At 39.7% G+C, this 18,976-nt stretch overlaps 1 protein-coding gene and 1 pseudogene across 2 annotated transcripts; both read left to right on the forward strand.

Moving 5' to 3' along the window:
• The first annotated feature begins 13,248 nt into the window (after positions 1 to 13,248).
• LOC145163823 (putative disease resistance RPP13-like protein 1 pseudogene) lies at positions 13,249 to 17,598 on the forward strand (annotated as a pseudogene). Its single transcript, XR_013739747.1, has 2 exons — positions 13,249 to 16,316; positions 17,337 to 17,598. The product of XR_013739747.1 is annotated as a putative disease resistance RPP13-like protein 1 pseudogene (transcript).
• On the forward strand, positions 14,809 to 16,311 carry LOC145126531 (uncharacterized). The gene has a single exon (XM_079061884.1). The coding sequence runs from the start codon at positions 14,809 to 14,811 to the stop codon at positions 16,309 to 16,311; it is 1,503 nt and encodes a 500-aa protein (XP_078918010.1).
• Positions 17,599 to 18,976: the final 1,378 nt, after the last annotated feature.

The raw sequence follows: 18,976 nt of genomic DNA on the forward strand, positions 1-18,976 counted from the left end.
GTTGATTCAGCAGGTTCGTAGCAGACTGCAGACTGCGCATAGTAGGCAGAAGAGTTACGCCGACAGGAGGCGTTCGGACCTAGGGTTTCAGGTGGGCGATATGGTCCTCCTGAAGGTATCACCCTAGAAGGGTGTTATCAGGTTTCGGAAGAGGGGCAAGCTGGGCCCCAGGTTCATTGGTCCTTTTAGGGTTTTGGCCCGGGTGGGTCGGGTGGCTTATCGGTTGGATCTTCCGGCAGAGCTTAGCCAGATCCACAACAATTTCCATGTTTCTCAGTTGAGAAAGTGTTTGGTGGACGAGGCAGCAGTTGTACCCTTGGAGGACATTCAAGTTGATAGCAGCCTGAATTATATCGAGAGACCAGTTGCGATCTTAGATCGAAAGACGAAGACCTTGAGGAACAAGGTGGTTCAGTTGGTGAAGGTGCAGTGGAAACACCGAAGGGGTTCAGAGTGTACGTGGGAGTCCGAGGGGGAGATGAGGGAGCATTATCCAGAGTTATTTTCAGATACAGCAGCCGACGCAGCAGACTTCAAGGACGAAGTCTAAGATAAGTTGGGGAGAGTTGTAATGCCCCATTTCTGGTATGTGATTTAAATAAAGTTTTTTTCATTTCTTGAGGGGTACTCGACGAGTATGTAGCCTGACTCCTCGAGTAGAGACGAGATGATCACGCGAGTTAAACTGACGACTCGACGAGTCCATACGCTGGACTCGGCGAGTCTGCCTGTCTAGATGAAGCCCTAATTTTAAGGGTTTGCACCCTATTTAAACACACTTATACGCCCCAACCTCGCCTTTATCACTCTCAGAGCATCTCTTACCGAACCCTAGCCCCCTTATTGAGTGTGTGAGTGATTGTTGCTTTGTGAAGGAACTTTTGGAGAAAGTAGAAGAAGGAGAAGGTTGAAGAGTTCAAGGAAGAGAAAGTAGATCCAGAACACTCTTAGTTGTGGTCATCTTTTCTGGTAATAAAGCTTCCATCTTGTTTATTGATCTAGTAGATCTTGTTTGTCCCCAAATTGTTGTTTTTAAGCCCAAAAACCCCAAATCCTTTGTGATAAAGCCTTATGATCGGGTCATACTTCAGATCTGGACCCTCATTGCATTCTAGAAGTGTAAAGTTCCAGTTATGGTCGTGATTGAGGTCCCTCTTCAGCTTGGAACCCCATTAAGAGCTTAGGTTTGGCATTTGAAGCCTTTAAAGCCATGCATGCACATAAAGTTTGCAACTTTACGTGATAAGCATGCCCTAGAAGCTTGGATCTGTGATTTGGAGCTGCTGCATGGCTAAAATCAGGTTTGTATGGAAAAAGGACTGAATGGACTCGGCGAGTTGCAAGGTTGACTCGGCAAGTCATATGAAGATAGTCGTGGACTCGACGAGTTGGATGAGCAACTCGGCGAGTCCGATGAAGATTGCCTTAGACTCAACGAGTTGTTCTACAACTCGGCGAGTAGGATGAGTTTTCCCGAGAAAAGTAGTGTTTGAGTGAAATAGCTTCATTCCTTCGTAATTACACGTAAAGTTAGCAACTTTACGTGTTCAGATGGTCCCAAGGGCTCAGATCTACGAGTTAGATGCTCTGTAATAGATTAGAATTTGATTGTATGGAATATGCACGATAGGACTAGGCGAGTCAGTCTTCGGACTCGACGAGTCGAGTCGCGAGTCCCCGTTTTTCTTCGAGTTGTGAGTTTAAGGTGAATCAGTGAGTGGGAAAGGGGCTCGGTGAGTTAAAGTCAGAGCTAGTAAAGGAGGGACTCGGCGAGTCTACGCCCTGACTCGGTGAGTCCGGTCAACTGGAAGTTGACTTTGACCGGGGGTAGAATAGTCATTTTACCATGAGGGCATTTATAAGTAACTGATCTAGTGTTTTTGGAAATTTATAGCCGGACAGTTCCGGAGCAGCAGTCAGCCACTTTTAGAGTTAGCATCTCAGCAGCCATCACTACGAGGTGAGTTTCCTTCCAGTAGGAACGGGTCTACGGCCACAATGCCGACCCGTTTAGTTAGCAGTAGTTCCGGACCTCGGTCCGATGCAGTAATTAGAGTGCTTGATGTCTTTGTGACTCAAGCATGGTTTGTGTTATGTGTTCCGGACCCTGGTCCGATGCAGTATGCAGTATATGTGTTCATGCTAGTTGATATGTTTATGCTATGCTATGTTCAGTCAGTTCTGGACTTCGGTCCGATGCAGGGGACAAGGTCCCAGTCAGTTCCGGACTTCGGTCCGATGCAGTTTTTGGACTTCGGTCCAATGCAGAGGGCAAGGCCTTGGTCAGTTTCCGAACTTCGGTCCGATGCAGTGGGCAAGGCCCAGTATGTGCTTTATATGTAATTGTATGGTATGTGGTAGTTTGGGGGAGCTCACTAAGCTTTGTTCTTACAATTTCAGTTTTGGTTTTAGGTACTTCTGCTAGTAAGGGGAAGAGCTCGGGATGATGGCATGGCACACACCACAACTTCAGTTTAGCCTGGGAATTTACTCTGACATTTTGATATGATTAATACAGTCTTTGTTTCGGATACTATTACTATGACTTTTGAGTTACTCGTTCCATGGTTTTATTATATATGATGTTGGATGTTGCGATTTTTAGTAATATTCAAACAAAATTTTTTGGGTTGTATTTTGGGTCGTTACACCGATAGTGCGCGAGTTCTCGGATGTTCTTCCCGAGGAATTGCCGGGTGTTTCTCCCGAGAGGCAGGTAGAGTTCCGCATCGATTTGGTTCCGGGGGCAGCGCCCTATCGCCTTGTGCCGGAGATGCAGGAGTTGTCATTCACAGCTTCAGGAGCTGCTGGGGAAGGGGTTTATTAGACCGAGTAGCTCATCGTGGGGAGCGCCGATCCTTTTTGTCAAGAAAAAGGATGGTTCACACTGGATGTGCATTGATTACCGGGAGTTGAACAAGTTGACGGTCAAGAACCGTTATCCATTACCGAGGATCGACGATTTATTCAATCAGTTGCAGGGAGCGTCTTGGTTCTCCAAGATAGACTTGAGGTATGGATACCATCAGATGAGAGTGCAGGACGAAGATATCCAGAATACGGCATTCAGAACTCGTTACGGGCATTACGAGTTCGTGATGATGCCTTTTGGGTTCACCAATGCACCGGCAGTGTTCATGGATCTCATGAACAGGGTGTGCAGGCCGATGTTGGATCAATCGGTGATCGTGTTCATCGACGATATTCTGGTATATTCGAGATCTAGAGAGCAGCATGATGAGCATCTGAGGGATTCTCGGGGTATTGAGGTCGGCGAGGCTTTTCGCCAAATTCTCCAAGTGTGATTTTTGGTTACGAGAGGTCCAGTTCTTGGGACACCTCGTTAACCAGCATGGGATATTGGTCGATCCGGCCAAGATTGAGGTGGTTATGAGGTAGGAGGTGCCAAGATCCCCCACCGAGATCAGGAGCTTTCTAGGATTATCCAACTACTATCCGATATTTATCAAAGATTTCTCCAAGATCGTCGTTCCTCTCACCAGGTTGACCCGGAAGGGTGTTGCTTTTTCATGGGGTCCGGAGCAGCAGACCTCGTTTGAGACACTTCGCCAGAGACTATGCGAGGCTCCGGTGTTAGCCCTCCCGGAAGGGATGGAGGATTTTGTGGTGTATTGCGACACATCGATATCGGGGTTGGGGGCAGTACTTATGCAGAGGGGGCATGTGATAGCGTATGCATCGAGGCAGCTGAAGCCTCATGAGACGAGGTATCCTACCCACGATCTGGAGTTGGGGGCAGTGGTGTTCGCCCTCAAGATCTGGCGTCACTATCTGTATGGGGTTCGTTATACCATATACACTGACCACAAGAGCTTGAAGTATTTGATGGATTAGCCCAACCTGAATATGCGCCAGAGGAGAAGGTTGGACGTGGTAAAGGATTACGATTGTGAGATCCTGTACCACCCGGGCAAAGCTAATGTTGTAGCTGATGCCCTGAGCCGTAGGGTGGAGGGTGCCTCAATTCAAGACATTTGTATGCGGTTGACAGTGATGACTCCGGTGTTGGACACCATTCGGGAGGCCCAAGAAGGGGCCGTGATACCAGAGAACTGCAAGAGGGAGCGGGTGATCGGGCAAGTACCTGAGTTTGTTACCGATAGCTGCGGGCTTATGATCTTTCAGGGTCGGATTTGGGTGCCGTATGCAGGAGGGGCACATACCACTTTGATGGAGGAGGCGTACCGATCAGGGTTCTCGATCCATCCCGGGGCCACTAAGATGTATTTGGATCTGAAGAAAGATTATTGGTGGCCCTGTATGAAGAGGGATGTTGCATGGTTCGTTGTGAGGTGCTTGACCTGTCGCAGGGTTAAGGTCGAGCACCAGCGTCTGCACAGAAAGTTGCATCCACTTGAGGTTCCCCAGTGGAAGTGGGAACAGATCTTCATGGATTTTATCACCAAATTGCCGAGGACCACGAGTGACGTCGATGCGATTTGGGTGATCATCGACCGGCTGACGAAGAGCGCTCACTTCCTTGCTATCAGTGAGAGCTCTTCTGCAGAGAGACTGGCAAAGTTGTATGTGAGGGAGGTGGTATCACGGCATGGAGTACCGATCTCGATTGTGTCAGATAGAGATGTACGTTTCACTTCCAGGTTCTGGAAGAATTTCCACGAGGAGTTGAGCACGAGGCTGCATTTCAGTACCACTTACCACCCACAGACGGACGGACAGAGTGAGCGAATGATTCAGACGCTCGAGGACATGCTTCAGGCATGTGTGTTGGAATTTGGAGGAAGTTGGGACATGTACTTATCGTTGGCTGAGTTTTCCTATAACAACAGCCACCATTCGAGTATTGGTAAGCCTCCCTTCAAGTTGCTGTATGGGATGAGGTGTAGGACTCCCATTTGCTGGGGAGAGGTAGGGCAACGCGTGATGGTCAAAACTGAGATAGTGCTTCATACCGAGCAGATACAACATGTCAGACAGAGGTTGTTGACGGCTTAGAGTCGCCATAAGGGTTATGCGGACAGGCGACGGTCCGAGCTTAAGTTCCAGGTGGGAGATTTCGTACTCTTGAAGGTGTCTCCTTGTAAAGGAGTGATTCGATTCAGGAAGAGGGGCAAGCTGGAGCCTCGGTACATTGGGTCGTTCAGGGTGACCGCGAGGGTAGGTAGGGTAGCGTATCGGTTGGAGCTACCTGCGGAGTTGAACCAGATTCATGATACTTTCCATGTGTCTCAATTGAGGAAATGTATAGCCGACGAGTCGGAGGTGGTACCGCTGGAGGATATTCAGGTGGATGCGAGCCTGAATTATGCTGAGAGACCAATCGCAATCCGGGATCAGAAGATCAAGGTTCTAAGGAACAAGGAGGTGCCCCTGGTTCAGGTCCAGTGGCAACATTGGAGAGGGTCCGAGCTGACTTGGGAGCCGGAGTTGGAGATGCGAAAGCAGCACCCCGAATTGTTTGCCGAGCGAGACTTCGAGTACGAAGTCTTATTCTAGTGGGGGAGAACTGTAACATCCGGATTCCTAGGTATTCCATGTTGTTGATTATTTTTGAGTTAGAGAGAGGGAATCGACGAGTTGGCGCTTAGACTCGTCGAGTAGGATCGCGATTTGTTGACTGGATTAATGAATGGACTCGACGAGTCGGAAGGGGTGAACTCGACGAGTCCGTGCTGTGAGTTGAAACCCTAAATCCCCGGGCTTGTACCCTATTTAAAGGACCTTATGGCCCTTAGTTGCGGCTACCTTCGTCCTTGAGAGCACCCAGAGCATCGGTGAGCCTTGAGAGTGAGAGAAGAGCCATTGTTCACCATTTCTTGTGTGTTTTAGCAAGAAGGAAGGATATAGAACAAGCTAAGCGGGCTGAGGAGCTTGGATCCACTTCTATTTGATCAGAGGAAGATGTTGGAGGTAACAATCTGTGCCATTCTCGTATTTATAATAATTCTAGTGGAATCTAGGGTTTCTTTATGCCTTTTTTTGGTTTGAATCTGGAGTATGTGAGGTCCCAAGGTGAAATTGTTCATAGATCTGGACCTTAAGAGGTCCATAGAGTCCTTACCACTCTGCTTTATGCCATACCTTTTGAGTTAGGAGCCTAGGAGGCCATTTTAGAGGTTATTTCACCAAAAGAAGCTTTGGTGGTGTTGCATGTGTACCAAGATTCGGCCTTTACGTGATTATCATGCTTGGGAAGGTCAGATCTATAGGTTAAAGAAGCAGGACTGACCTCAGAAGGTCATTCGAGTATGATCATGGAAGTAACTCGGCGAGTTCATAAGTGAACTCGACGAGTCGAGTCGGGGTTGCCCCACGATTCGAGACAGGAGGAACTCGTCGAGTGAAGGGGATGACTCGATGTGCCGAGCGAGGCTAGAAGGATGCAGAAGACCCGTATGAACTCGCCGAGTCACTCATGTGGACTCGACGAGTCGGGTCAAAGTTTTACCGTTGACTTTCGTTGACCTTAGGGTTTTGGTCAAGACTGATTCAAGAGAGTTTAGGGAGGGGTAGAATGGCCTTCTACCCAATTCTTAGAGATGAGACTATGAGAGAGTATTGATCGGGAATGTTATTTGAATGATAGGAGGAGGCTAGGTCGGGACGTTGAGTACGAGAGTTTATCTGACTTCGTTTGAGGTGAGTCTTCTCACTATACTGTACCTGGAAGGGTACCTATGTGTGACCGGAAGGTCTTATATGCTATGAGATGTATGTGTTATATGTTGTTATGTGATATGTATGTGTTATGTATGTTATGTATGATAAGGACCGGAAGGTCAAGATGACATGGACCAGAAGGTCAGGAGGTTACGGACCGGAAGGTCGATACGGGTAGGGCCGGAAGGTCTACCGGGATTCGGGACGGAAGTCCCCTGAGACACTTGGACCGGAAGGTCCCACAGAGTTATGGCCTGGAAAGGTGTATGTGTTGTATGTGGTATTTTGGGGAACGCACTAAGCATTTATGCTTATAGTTGTTGTGTTATGTGTTTCAGGTACTAGCGAGGATCGCGGGAAGGCGCCGACATGATCCGTACACACTCATAGAGATTTTGTTTGAGATTCTGGGATTTTTTTTGTTATGATAACATTGGATACATTGTGTTTGATATTGTTTTTGATGATTAAAAGTATGATTTAAAAATGAAAAATTGTTTTGAAAATTCACGTTGTTACAATTTGAGTCTCCTGCACAACTTAAGTTTTGTATTCAAAATTATGGGGTGTCAAATGGATATCAGATATACTTTGAAAAATGTGATAAAACAAGAATAGTTGCAAGATGTGGGAAGAGGACAGAGATGAATGATTGTCCTTTCAGATTGTATGTTGGATGGATGTACAATCAAAATCATTTCAAGTTAAAAATTTGGTTGTAGAGCATCGTTGCAGTAGGAAGTTCAAATTTGGAAGTGTTGTTTCCTCTGAATGGATAGATAGGCATTACATTACTGGAATTGCAAACACACCTAAGATGAAACTTAGGGACATGAGTGCTTATATCAAACAAAAGTTGAGATGTGTAGTATCCATTGGGCAAGTCTGTAGGGCAAAAAACGGGCCACTGAGTTAATTGAAGGAAAACTAACTGAACATTATGCTAGGGTATGGGATTATGCTGATGAATTATTAAGGTCCAAACCCGATTCTACATAGTGTCACTGTCAATCCAGATGGGAAGAAATACTTCCACATATTTTACATAGGTTTCAAAGCTCTAAGTGATGGATGTAAATTAGGGTGTAGAAGAGTAATTGGGTTGGATGGATGCTTCCTGAAAGGACAAGTGAAGGGTGAGTTGTTGACTGCCATTGGTAGAGATGCTAATAACCATGTATATCCTATAGCATGGGATGTTGTTGATGTTGAAAACAAGCCTAAATGGACTTGGTTTATTGAGCTTCTTAGAGATAGTTTAGGCCTTCATGATGGCAGAGGATTGGTGGTGATATCTGACCAACATAAGGTTTGTTTTCAATACTCTATTTTATATAAATGTTAACACAATTTAAAAGGGATGCATATTGAGTTGAATGTTCTTGTCTTGTACGGATTGGTTGAAGCTGTAAAAGATATACTCCCAAATGTTGAGCACAGGCAATGTGCCAGGCATGTTTATGCCAATTTCAAGAAAGCATACACAGGGTTGGAGTTCAAGAAATTATTTTGGGTTGCATCAATGAGTTGTGTAGAAAGTGACTTTATGAGGCACATGGAAACCATCAAGAAGTTGAGCCCATCTGCATATGAGTACTTGATGTCAAGACAACCAAAAACATGGTGTAGAGCTTATTTTGATAGGGGTTATGCATGTGAAGCAGTTGAGAATGGAATCTCTGAGTGTTTCAACTCAATCATTGTTGATGCTAGGAAAAAACCCTTATCACAATGCTTGAGGAGATCAGGATATATATAATGGATAGGTTTTCCCACATGACATAGGAAAATGTTAAATGGAAATCAAATGTTTGTCCTGCTATACTTAGGAAAATGCAGTTGTTTGGGAAAAATATGAGGTATGCATCAAAGAAATTTAACATTTGTTGTTTCTTTTTATTGTTCTTACTTACTATACCAATTTATGTAGGTTATGGTTTGTAGTTCATAGTCAAGGACATGTTTTTGAAGCTAGAAGAGGATGTGACAACTATATGGTGGACTTGGACATCAGGGCTTGTAATTGCAGATTATGGGATTTGTCTAGGATCCCATGTGTACATGAAAATGCAGCATCAATTACATCAATCAAACACTAGATGTATATATTGATGAGTACTTTTCAAAGGAAAATTGTAAACAGTCTTACTTCTCTAATATCAAACCAGTGAATGGGAGTAATCTTTGGAGCCAAACTGGATTCATAAAGCCATTGCCTCCTTTGGCTAGGAGAATGCTAGGTAGGCCTACTACCAAAAGGAAGAGGCATGCTAGTGAACAAGAGGGGAGATTTTCATCAACAAGGGTATTTGTTCCAAGAACAGTAAGATGTGGGAAGTGCTTAGAGTATGGCAATAGTAAAAAAAGTTGTAAGAATGAGAAAAAGCCAGTAGTACCTTTACCACCAAAGAAAAGAGGCAGACCAAGGAAAGATCCATTGTTAACTGATTAAGAGCTTCTCAATCCAGTCATTCTCCAAAGAAGAAAAACAAGTCAAAGAAATAAGCATCAAATTCCAAGGTTTTAAAAGCATCAAGGTCCAAAAAAGAGGCTACTGAATATGATGAATCATTAAGAGCTTCTCAATCCAGTCAACCTCCAAAAAATAAAAACAAGTCAAAGAAAGAAGCATCAAGTTCCAAGGTTTTAAAAGCATCAAGGTCCAAAAAAGAGGCTACTTCAACTCAGAAAGAAGATGTTTCTGCAACTCAAAAAGAAGTTGTTGTTAATGGTATTCAGATTGGGGAAGGTGATGGTATTGAGACTGGGGATCATGGTGATAGTATTGAGACTGGGGATCATGGTGATGGTATTGAGACTGGGGATCATGGTGATGATATTCAGACTAGGGATGTTAATGATGTTATTGTTGAAGATGGTCATATTGCTGAAGAAGTTGAAGTGGTTGATGTTGGAAAAGAAGATGTTTTGCTTCCAAGGGTTGGTTTAGAGCTACACAAGGTACTTGATGAGGTTGAGCAGGGGCTGGACGAAATATTAGGGGAAGGTAGTTTTTAACAACAATCAGAAACCTATGATGCTACTCAATCAGATTATGGGGGTAATGTTGAGTTTAATGATGGAAAAAATGATGGTGTCCTTGTAGATAAGGTAAAGCTGGATGCTGAACAGATTGCATTGATGTTGGAAGCAGGATATAGCATGGAAGAAATTGAAGGTATGGAAGGGGTAGAAATGGAACTGGATGACATGCCACCCGTTGAGTTGGTAAGAAATTACTTTTTTGTAATTTTTTTTCATTATTTTTCTCCAATTTAATTTATTTATGTAATTATGAATATCAGGATATGGAAGATGTATTGGATCATCCATCTGATAATGATGATGATGCTATTATTGATGATGTTGATGGTATTGTTGATGATGCTATTATTGAGGTTGATGGTGGTGGTGAACAAGAAGAAGGAGGTGATGATGGTCACTTGGGTGATGATGAAGGTGAACAAGAAAAGGAGGTGATGATGAAGGTCATGATGATGTCCCTAGAGTGACAAAGTTGAGAAAACCCTCTGAAAGGATCATTTTGCAGAAGTAGAAGAAGACGGTGTTTGACAAAATTTGAGGTGGTTCATCTACTAGCAATCCAGTTAGGTTGGAGTAGTTGGTTAAGTGCTTTGGGGGTGTAGTGGGGAGGGTAAACACGGGCAGATGGAGCCCTTTTTGCTAAATATTATTGTCATTCCACCTACTAAATGCATAATACACCCACTTGTTTTATGTTATAAACTTGGTTGCCTTTTTTTGATAATTTATTTAGGCTTTTGGATACAATTAGATGGCTGCTACGTATTAGTGAAATGTAAAAAACCTTATGCAATTAATACACCCCCTTTTATTTGTGTTATGATGAATATGTTATCCATTGTTGTCAATTTTTATTAGCATATAAGAATCTTACTTTTCATTTATGTTATGTTGAATATGTTTACCAGTATTGTCAACTTTGATAACCATTTATGCATCTTACTTCCCATTTGTGTTATGGTGCATATGTTTACCATTATTGGCACATTTGATTACCATTTTATGCATCTTACTTTGCATTTGTGTTCTGCTGAATGTGTAGTTACCATTTTCACAAAACCATTCATAAAATAGATCATAGCCATACAAACTTGAATACCATTGCACCATTCAAACTTTTATAGATTCAGTATATCTACCAATGTAATAAACTACACTACAAACTACTTATCATTTCATCTAACTTACATCTTAATAACGACAACAACAAGACATACCAAAATACTCACTAGCAGCCCTACAATCAATTTGAGCAACATCACAGATTCGATATCTTTATGTTGAAGGTTCAATTGCTTCTTAAAAGCCCTAAATTCGTCTTCTTCTTCATCAACCCATTTGAAATGACCACAACCACCATCTTCATCCTATAAAAAGAAGAATAAGATTACATAAAGAAGAGACGATAGTAGAGAGAGCATAACTAGGGAAAACATCACAACAATTACCTGGTAATTAGGGCAGCCATGAAACTTTCGTCTTGGGTTTTCTGGAGTGCGTGAAACATAAATAGGGCAAATATCACCACAGCTACATAGGATTATCTCCCGAATTTTTCTTCTTGATGTGCCGCTCCAGCTTGAATTTGATTTCGACGTTGTCATTTGGTGTAGAAATCTGATTTTGTTTTGGTGATGTTCTTCTTCAAAAACCCAGCTTCGTCATTTGGTAAATGGGGTTAAGAAACGGGGGAAAATTCTTCTACAGTTGAGGGGTAAGTGGAGGGGGTAACCGGTAAACCCTTTTGCAACCGGTTATTTGGCATAAACGCAAAAAATGAGACAAGTATGCGACATTAACGACCCAAAAACCAGCCGGAGGGTAAAACCGACTTTTTCTTGCAACATTAAGGCTTTTTATGACATTATCCCCCAAAACATTGGTTAAAGGATGATGTCAACAAAAAATCCAATGATGGAAAATATAGAATTGAAATATAATCAATACCCTCATTTCTTTAGTTTAGAATTAAAGGTTCTCCTTTAATAATTTAGATTATAATTTAACACGTTTACAATTGCCTCTCAGTTTTGAACGTCTTGTATACCAATAAGGCTCTCATTCATACAACATTTTTCTCCATTTCTTCGAACGACACCACACAGTCAGTCGAGCGAGAGAGATGACAAAAAAAAACGATTACATTACCTCCTGCTTTGAATTACGATACGATGAACTTTTACGTTTTGCACCTCCGCCCTTTAAATTTGTTTTGCAGAAAGCTGACGGACATGCAGTAGAAGCCTTCCATTTTTGAACCCGTTTATAAAGATATCAGGCTTCTGATACATATTTTTCCCAAGATTAATCAGGTACCAACTGCTTTGAGTGGAATCCAATCGTTTTTTCTTGAAACTGCAACCATTGTTACATAGTTTCCATATGATAAAAAATAAGAGCTTTAAACGCAACAGGGGAGATATGAAATCTAACTTTTCATTTGATTGTAGTTGCAAGTTCCATTTTATTATTCATATAACTTATCATTTTTGCACTCAAATCTTGGTTAAATTAATTGCAGAATTGGATAGCTTACTCAATGAGTTTGTAACATTTGAGTTTCTTACCAAAAGACTGGAGATGTTTTTTCATTATTTGGGTAATATTAACAGGCAACCATGTTGAGTCGATCTGGCCAAGCTTGGTCGTGTGTGAAAGCAATACAACAACTAAATTCATAGACATCATTTCATATAAATTAATGGACCTGCATTGCATTCGAGGCTTAGAGAGGAGCTTATCAATAGTCATTATGATTTTCATGTCTTTATGATTGTTGATCAATTTGTGAATATTCTAGGCTCAGATTTGTTCCCTCTTATATAAGTTTTCATCTTCATAAGGACCTCTATTTTAGAACTTTCTTATGTAGATATACTTAATCTACCCAAGCGTAACAACTTCATCTTACATAATTCATATTCATAACGCATAGGACCATCAGATTTGCCTAGTAGTTGGGTTCTTTTTTTTTTTTTTTTTTTTTTTTTTTTTTTTTTTTTTTAACGAATTACCAAATACATATTCAGATTCACATACATATATTTTATTGATAATGAGTCTTACAAAACTATATACATATTTAAAAATATAAATTTCATATCAAATTATAATATAAAAGTACAATATTTTTTATTTTTTATTTTTTTATAAGTTTTGATACTACATATTCAATGTTTTTTTATAATATTAAAAATGAAAAAAATTTCAAATATATTTAATGGTGGTCTATATTTATTACTGTATGACGTGGCTAGTTCTAACAATATAATTTCTCAAAAATATTCATTTTTTATTATGTATTTATAATAAATTACAAAAACGTTATAAAGTGTTAGTGTTATACAATAAAATTAAAAAAGGACTAATACGAAACTATAAATGATGGTATCTATGTAAATTGGTCGGCAGATTCCAGATTTTTAAAAAAGAAAAAGTTAGGCATTATGGCAAAAAGCTAATTCATTGTGGAAGAAAAAAGAACGGACATGATAACTGGATAAGGAAAAAATTATGTCTATGGACCTACTAAGATATAAGTGAGTTCCAGCTGCACTAATTTACAAAATACTCGGTCTACTTACCTTTTTCTTCTTATCTGCAAATTCTCATCTCTTCAAATCAAAGCCCTCAAACAAAAGAACCGAATCTTTCCTTTCTCCAAATTCTAATGGCTGAAATCGTTGTTAGCGCCGTCATCACCGTGCTGTGTGAGAAGCTGATCTCTGGTGACTTGATGAAGCTCTCTCGATCAGAAGGGATCGATTCTCAGCTGAAGAAATGGAAGAAAAACCTACCCCTGATCCAAGCCGTGCTTGCTGATGCAACCCAGAAGCAAATAAAAGAGAGAGCTGTTCAACTGTGGGTGAGCGATCTCCAGCATTTGGCTTACGACATTGACGATGTACTCGACGATTTGGCCACCGAAGCTCTGCGACGCAAGTTGAATCAAGAAGCTCAAGCCAGCTCCAGTGGTAGTAAGGTATTGAAGCTCGTCCCAAATTGCTGCACTAATTTCACTCCTCGCAACATTATGTATGGTCAGCAAATGAGTTCTAAGCTAGAAGAGATCACTACCAAATTGCATGATCTTGTTGACCAGAAAAATGATTTGGGTTTGAATGTGAATGTTGAAAGGTCAAATATAACAGAAAGACGATTGGAGCAAACTTCACTGGTTGATGAGTCCAAAATCATGGGTCGAGAAGGGGATAAAGAGGCATTGTTAGAGAAATTGTTGGGAAATGAAGAATGTGATGAAAATGTGAGCATAGTGTCGATAATTGGTATGGGTGGAATAGGCAAAACCACTCTTGCCAAAGTTTTATACAACGAGCAGAAAGTGAAAGATCACTTTGAAGTCATGGCATGGGTTTGTGTTTCTGAAGAGTGCGATGTGTTTAACATTAGCAAGGCTATCTTCCAAGCAGTAACAGGTCAAAACAAAGATTTTGCTAATCTTGATCTGCTTCATGTGACCCTCAAAGAAGAACTTTCAAAGAAGAGGTTCCTACTTGTTCTAGATGATGTCTGGAATGAAGACGACAGTAAGTGGGAACTCATCCAAAGCCCTCTTCTTGTAGGGGCACCTGGAAGTAGAATTATTGTCACAACCCGGAGTACCAGAGTTGCATCAGTAATGGACTCGCAAGAAACTTACCCTCTAGGCGTTTTGTCAAATGAAGATGCACTGTCATTATTTGCTCAACATGCGTTAGGAGAAAAAAACTTTGACAATCATCCAACACTTAAGTTGCTTGGTGAAGGTATGGTTCAGAAATGTGGTAGATTGCCTTTGGCTTTGAAAGCACTTGGGAGGGTGTTGAAGGGAAATAGGAATGGTGATGAATGGGAGAAGTTGCTGAAGAGTGAGATATGGGATATAGAGGATGGAAATAAGAAGATTCTTCCGGCTCTTAGAATAAGCTACTATCATCTGCCTCCACATTTGAAGCAATTATTTGCATACTGCTCCTTAATTCCAAAGGACTATGTGTTTGACAAGAATAAGTTAGTCCTATTCAGGGTTGGCTTTCCATTATGGGTCTAGACAAAGTGATAAATCCAATACAAGCAAAGGATTCCAACTTACATCAAAAGAAGGGTCTTGAAGTTCTGGAGATGGAATGGAGTGATGTGTTTGATGATTCTCGGAATGAGACGATTGAATATGAAGTGCTTAAAGAACTTAGACCTCCTCCTAAGTTAAAAAACCTCAAGATTTTGAATAACATGGGAATGAGTTTTCCCTGTTGGGTCGGTGATCCCTCGTTTGAACAGTTAACAGAGCTTACATTATGTGGTTGTAGAAGTACACATTTAAGACTTGGACATATGCGTTCTCTTAAGAAATTGGTTGTTGAAAGGATGAATGAGGTGAAGACTGTGGGTTTTGAATTACCTGCACCTACGAATTCTTTTCCATCACTTGAAGTTCTAACATTCAAAGATATGCAAGGTTGGCAGAGATGGTCAATTGATAGTGGGGATGACCATGGAACTCCTAGATCATTTCCTCGTCTTCATGTGATCTCTATTAAATGTTGTCCTGAACTAGCTGAAGTGTCAGTCGGATTGATACCTTCACTTCGGGTTTTATATATAGAAGAATGTTCTGAACCGTTGTTAAGAAGCATGGTTGGTTTGTCCTCATCACTTGTTAAATTGAAAATAGAGAATGTTAAAGGACTTACTCAACTACATGGAGACGATTTAATGCATCTCGGGGCACTTAAAAATCTTTGTATTAAAAATTGTGATGAACTGAAATACTTGTGGGAACAAGAATCAGAGGCATGCAAGAGTCTTGTGAGTTTACAGAATTTGGAAGTACAGGATTGTAAAAACTTTGTTTCATCAGCCCAGAAAGAGGCCAATATTGGGATCAGCATGGAATCACTTAAATCTGTGAAATTTATTAAGTGTGAGACATTGGAGAGTTACAATTGTACAAATACTGTTGAGAGGTTGGTCATCAGTACTTGTGCTTCAATATCATCCTTGACCTTCTCAGCAGTGCAGGAGCACCCATCCCCTCTTACTGAATTGATAGTCAGTGATTGTGGTAACATACAACCCAAACCCATTCCAGCAAAAGACTTCAGTTTGTCTCGCCTAACATCTCTTGAGATCAGTGATTGCAAGAATCTAAAGTCATTTCCTTATGAGCATTTTCAATGTCTCACATCTTTGGAAGACATGTGGATACGAGATTGTCCAAGTATGGACTACTCCTTTCCTTGTGGGGTGTGGCCTCCTAATTTAAGCAAATTAAAGATAGGAGGCTTAAATAAGCCCATGTCAGAGTGGGGTCCACAGAGTTTTCCTACCTCACTAGTTGACCTATTGTTATTTGGCGAAAATTCAGGAGTGGTTTCATTTGCAGTGGCGGACAATGTGAGGAATACTATTACTCCATCATCATCATCATCATCATCTTTTCTTCTTCTTCCACCATCTCTGGTTTTTCTAGAAGTCAATGGTTTTAAGGATGTGGAATCATTTTCAGAGGTCTTAGAACACCTCCCCTGCCTTAAAACACTTGATATTTCGAATTGCCCAAAGCTTGGAGATCTTGAGACCATTTACAACCCATCAAATGTGACAATAAGTGTGTGGACGTAGAAAAGGTTCGTCATCTCCTTTCCCATCATCTGTGTCTCTTACATAAGACTAATGTGACAATAAGTGTCTCCTTGTCCTTTCCCATCATTGTTTCTTAACAAACGTTAAAGAGGGTTCTACAGCTTGTATCCCAAAGTGTTACGGCTCATCTCTTATGCTAAACATCTCAACTTTTTTTTTTTGATAAATGTGATATTCCTTATAAAGTAAGATTTCAATTTCTGTGTACTTTTTTTAGTAACTATCCCAAAGTATTAGGGACATTAATTTTGAGACTTGTTTGTTTTGGTTTGTTGATAATACTATTACTGAACTAACAATCAAAACTAGTACAAAAATAAGAGAAAACTATAACTGCAGTAGTTGAATAGCTTTTCGGTTTTTGTAGAACTTTTACCATTAAGTTTCTATGTATATTGGTTGCAGCTGTATTATTTTATCTTAATTGCACCACTTCTTTTGTGTTTTCTTTTTCGTTGTCATATTGTAGTTTTCATTCATATTGGCTTCCAGTAAACTTGTGCATTGTTGAAAGAACTACTAGAAAACGTAACGAAATTGTGCACAATTTGGATTTCAATCCAGAATCTTTGACCCTTTATTTGGACATCAATCCAGAACCTTTGACCTTTTTTTTGTCAAACCCATTGGCTTTAAGTCATTGATTTTAATAATATTTTTGAAAATTGACACCATCTTAATCCCTTTGTAACCTTTTGTTATATAACTTCATATCTCTTTACAAATTTGTATCAGTTTCTAGTTTAGAAATAAATCCTTTTGATATCAAAACTTTTTCTGTTTTGGTAAAAAAATATGGTCAAACTCTGTATCGCATGGCTAATTGTCTTTTTGTGTGGCTATTCCCAGTATAATTAATGAGTATGTTAAGGACGATGTAAGTCATTAGTGATTAATTGTAGAGATTGTTTATAAAATCATATTAGAATATTCCGTATTATGTGATCTTGGCATGTTTCTATAAATTATGAGTTTAATCTTACGAAGTTGCTCAATTTCTACAGGTGCACGTTGGATCAAGGCTGTCTACATGATGTCAGCGAGGCAAATCAGCTAAATATGCATGGGGATGCACGTTGAAAAAAGTTATAAGACAATCAAGGGTACGAGTAAATACCAAATACAAATTCCATATTTGGGATGAATGGTGGATGAACTGTTGTATAGCTTCACTGAATTGTACTTAGATGTAGTAATTATCAAACATATTTTGTTTTGGGATTTTATTTAAAAACTAGTTTATAAAAAAATGCATAGTACAAGAAATGGTTATCTTTATATATAAATAAACAAGACTAAATTACAAAATTAGTCCCTGTCGGCGAGTTGTATGAAGATGGGCATGGACTCGACGAGTTGGAAGAACAACTCGGCGAGTCTGTTGAAGATTGCCGTGGACTCGGGGAGTATACAATGAACATGAAATTGTCATCTTTATGTATAAACAAACAGGACTAAATTACAGGGTTTAGTCTAAAAATGAACTAATTTAGGCTCCTTTTTCATTTGTCTAGTAGTTATATCATGCAATAACATATGAAGCTAAATCATAGAGAAATTAAATACTGTCATATTTTTTTACTATCTATTTTCCTTTTTATATAAAATAATAACACGTAAATCTATTAATTATCTCTTAGTCATATTTTTTTTTTAAAATTTTTACATTTGTTTTGATCTAATAAAAAAAATAGATAGAGACAAAAGATAGCACAATATTTGATTTCTCCAAATCATGTTATCACCTTAAAAAATTAATGCACTCATCTTTATTACTGTGAAATGTTTGATAAAGCTTTTCATCTAATATGTTATTTTTAAACATGTGTAGTATTTTTTTAAGTATTTAACAATAACATTAAATAAAATCAATATATTACAATGCATGAAATTAAAATTAGAGATTATAATCAAACAAATTAATTAGTCAAAAAATATTAAAGCTCTAAGGTTTTTTTGAATGATAAATCTAATCTACTCCTTTTGATACCGCTAGAAGCCCTTTGGTGGTTAAATTTAATTAAGAGAGTCAATAGAATAATATTGAATAAAATGGGTTAAATGTACAAAACAAAAATCTAAAAAAAAAACATTTAGTATAATAACAGAGGTTGCTATAATTAATTCAAAAAATTATCTCCAATTGTAAAATTTGTGAGGTTTATTCTTAACATAATCTTTCAAAAAGCTTTCATTAGAGATGGTTTAAGAGGGTTCTATGTTGATATCGGAACTCGACAAAAGTGTTGTGCGAAGCATGGTACCGAGGGGAACACCAACATGTGGTGGTGTGGTTCCACACTTCCACTCGCATGCGTTTTCCCTTTCCCAACTTTTCTTTGTGTGAACGTTGTCAATAGTCAAATCCCCCTATACACGTTTTATGTATTTTCATATTTTGTATTGTCTTTTAGTTTCACTCTTATATTTTATTTTTCTTTCCGACTTGAACTTTTTAAATTGTTGTTTTTTATTTATTTTAATTATTTTATTAAAAATGGTTGTGGGAAGTTTGCTGCAACCCCCCTCTTTTCGGTTTAATATTTAAATATTTAGAAAATCATTTTTAATCATTTTAAAATCATCAGTTGTAGAAAATCGAAAATGAGATCTCATAGTCATTGTTTACAAAAGATTGCCAAAT

This window comes from Lactuca virosa, chromosome 1 (genome assembly GCF_052849685.1).
Source record: "Lactuca virosa cultivar CGN04683 chromosome 1, Lactuca_virosa_CGN04683_v6, whole genome shotgun sequence".
Classification (NCBI taxonomy): Eukaryota; Viridiplantae; Streptophyta; class Magnoliopsida; order Asterales; family Asteraceae; genus Lactuca; species Lactuca virosa.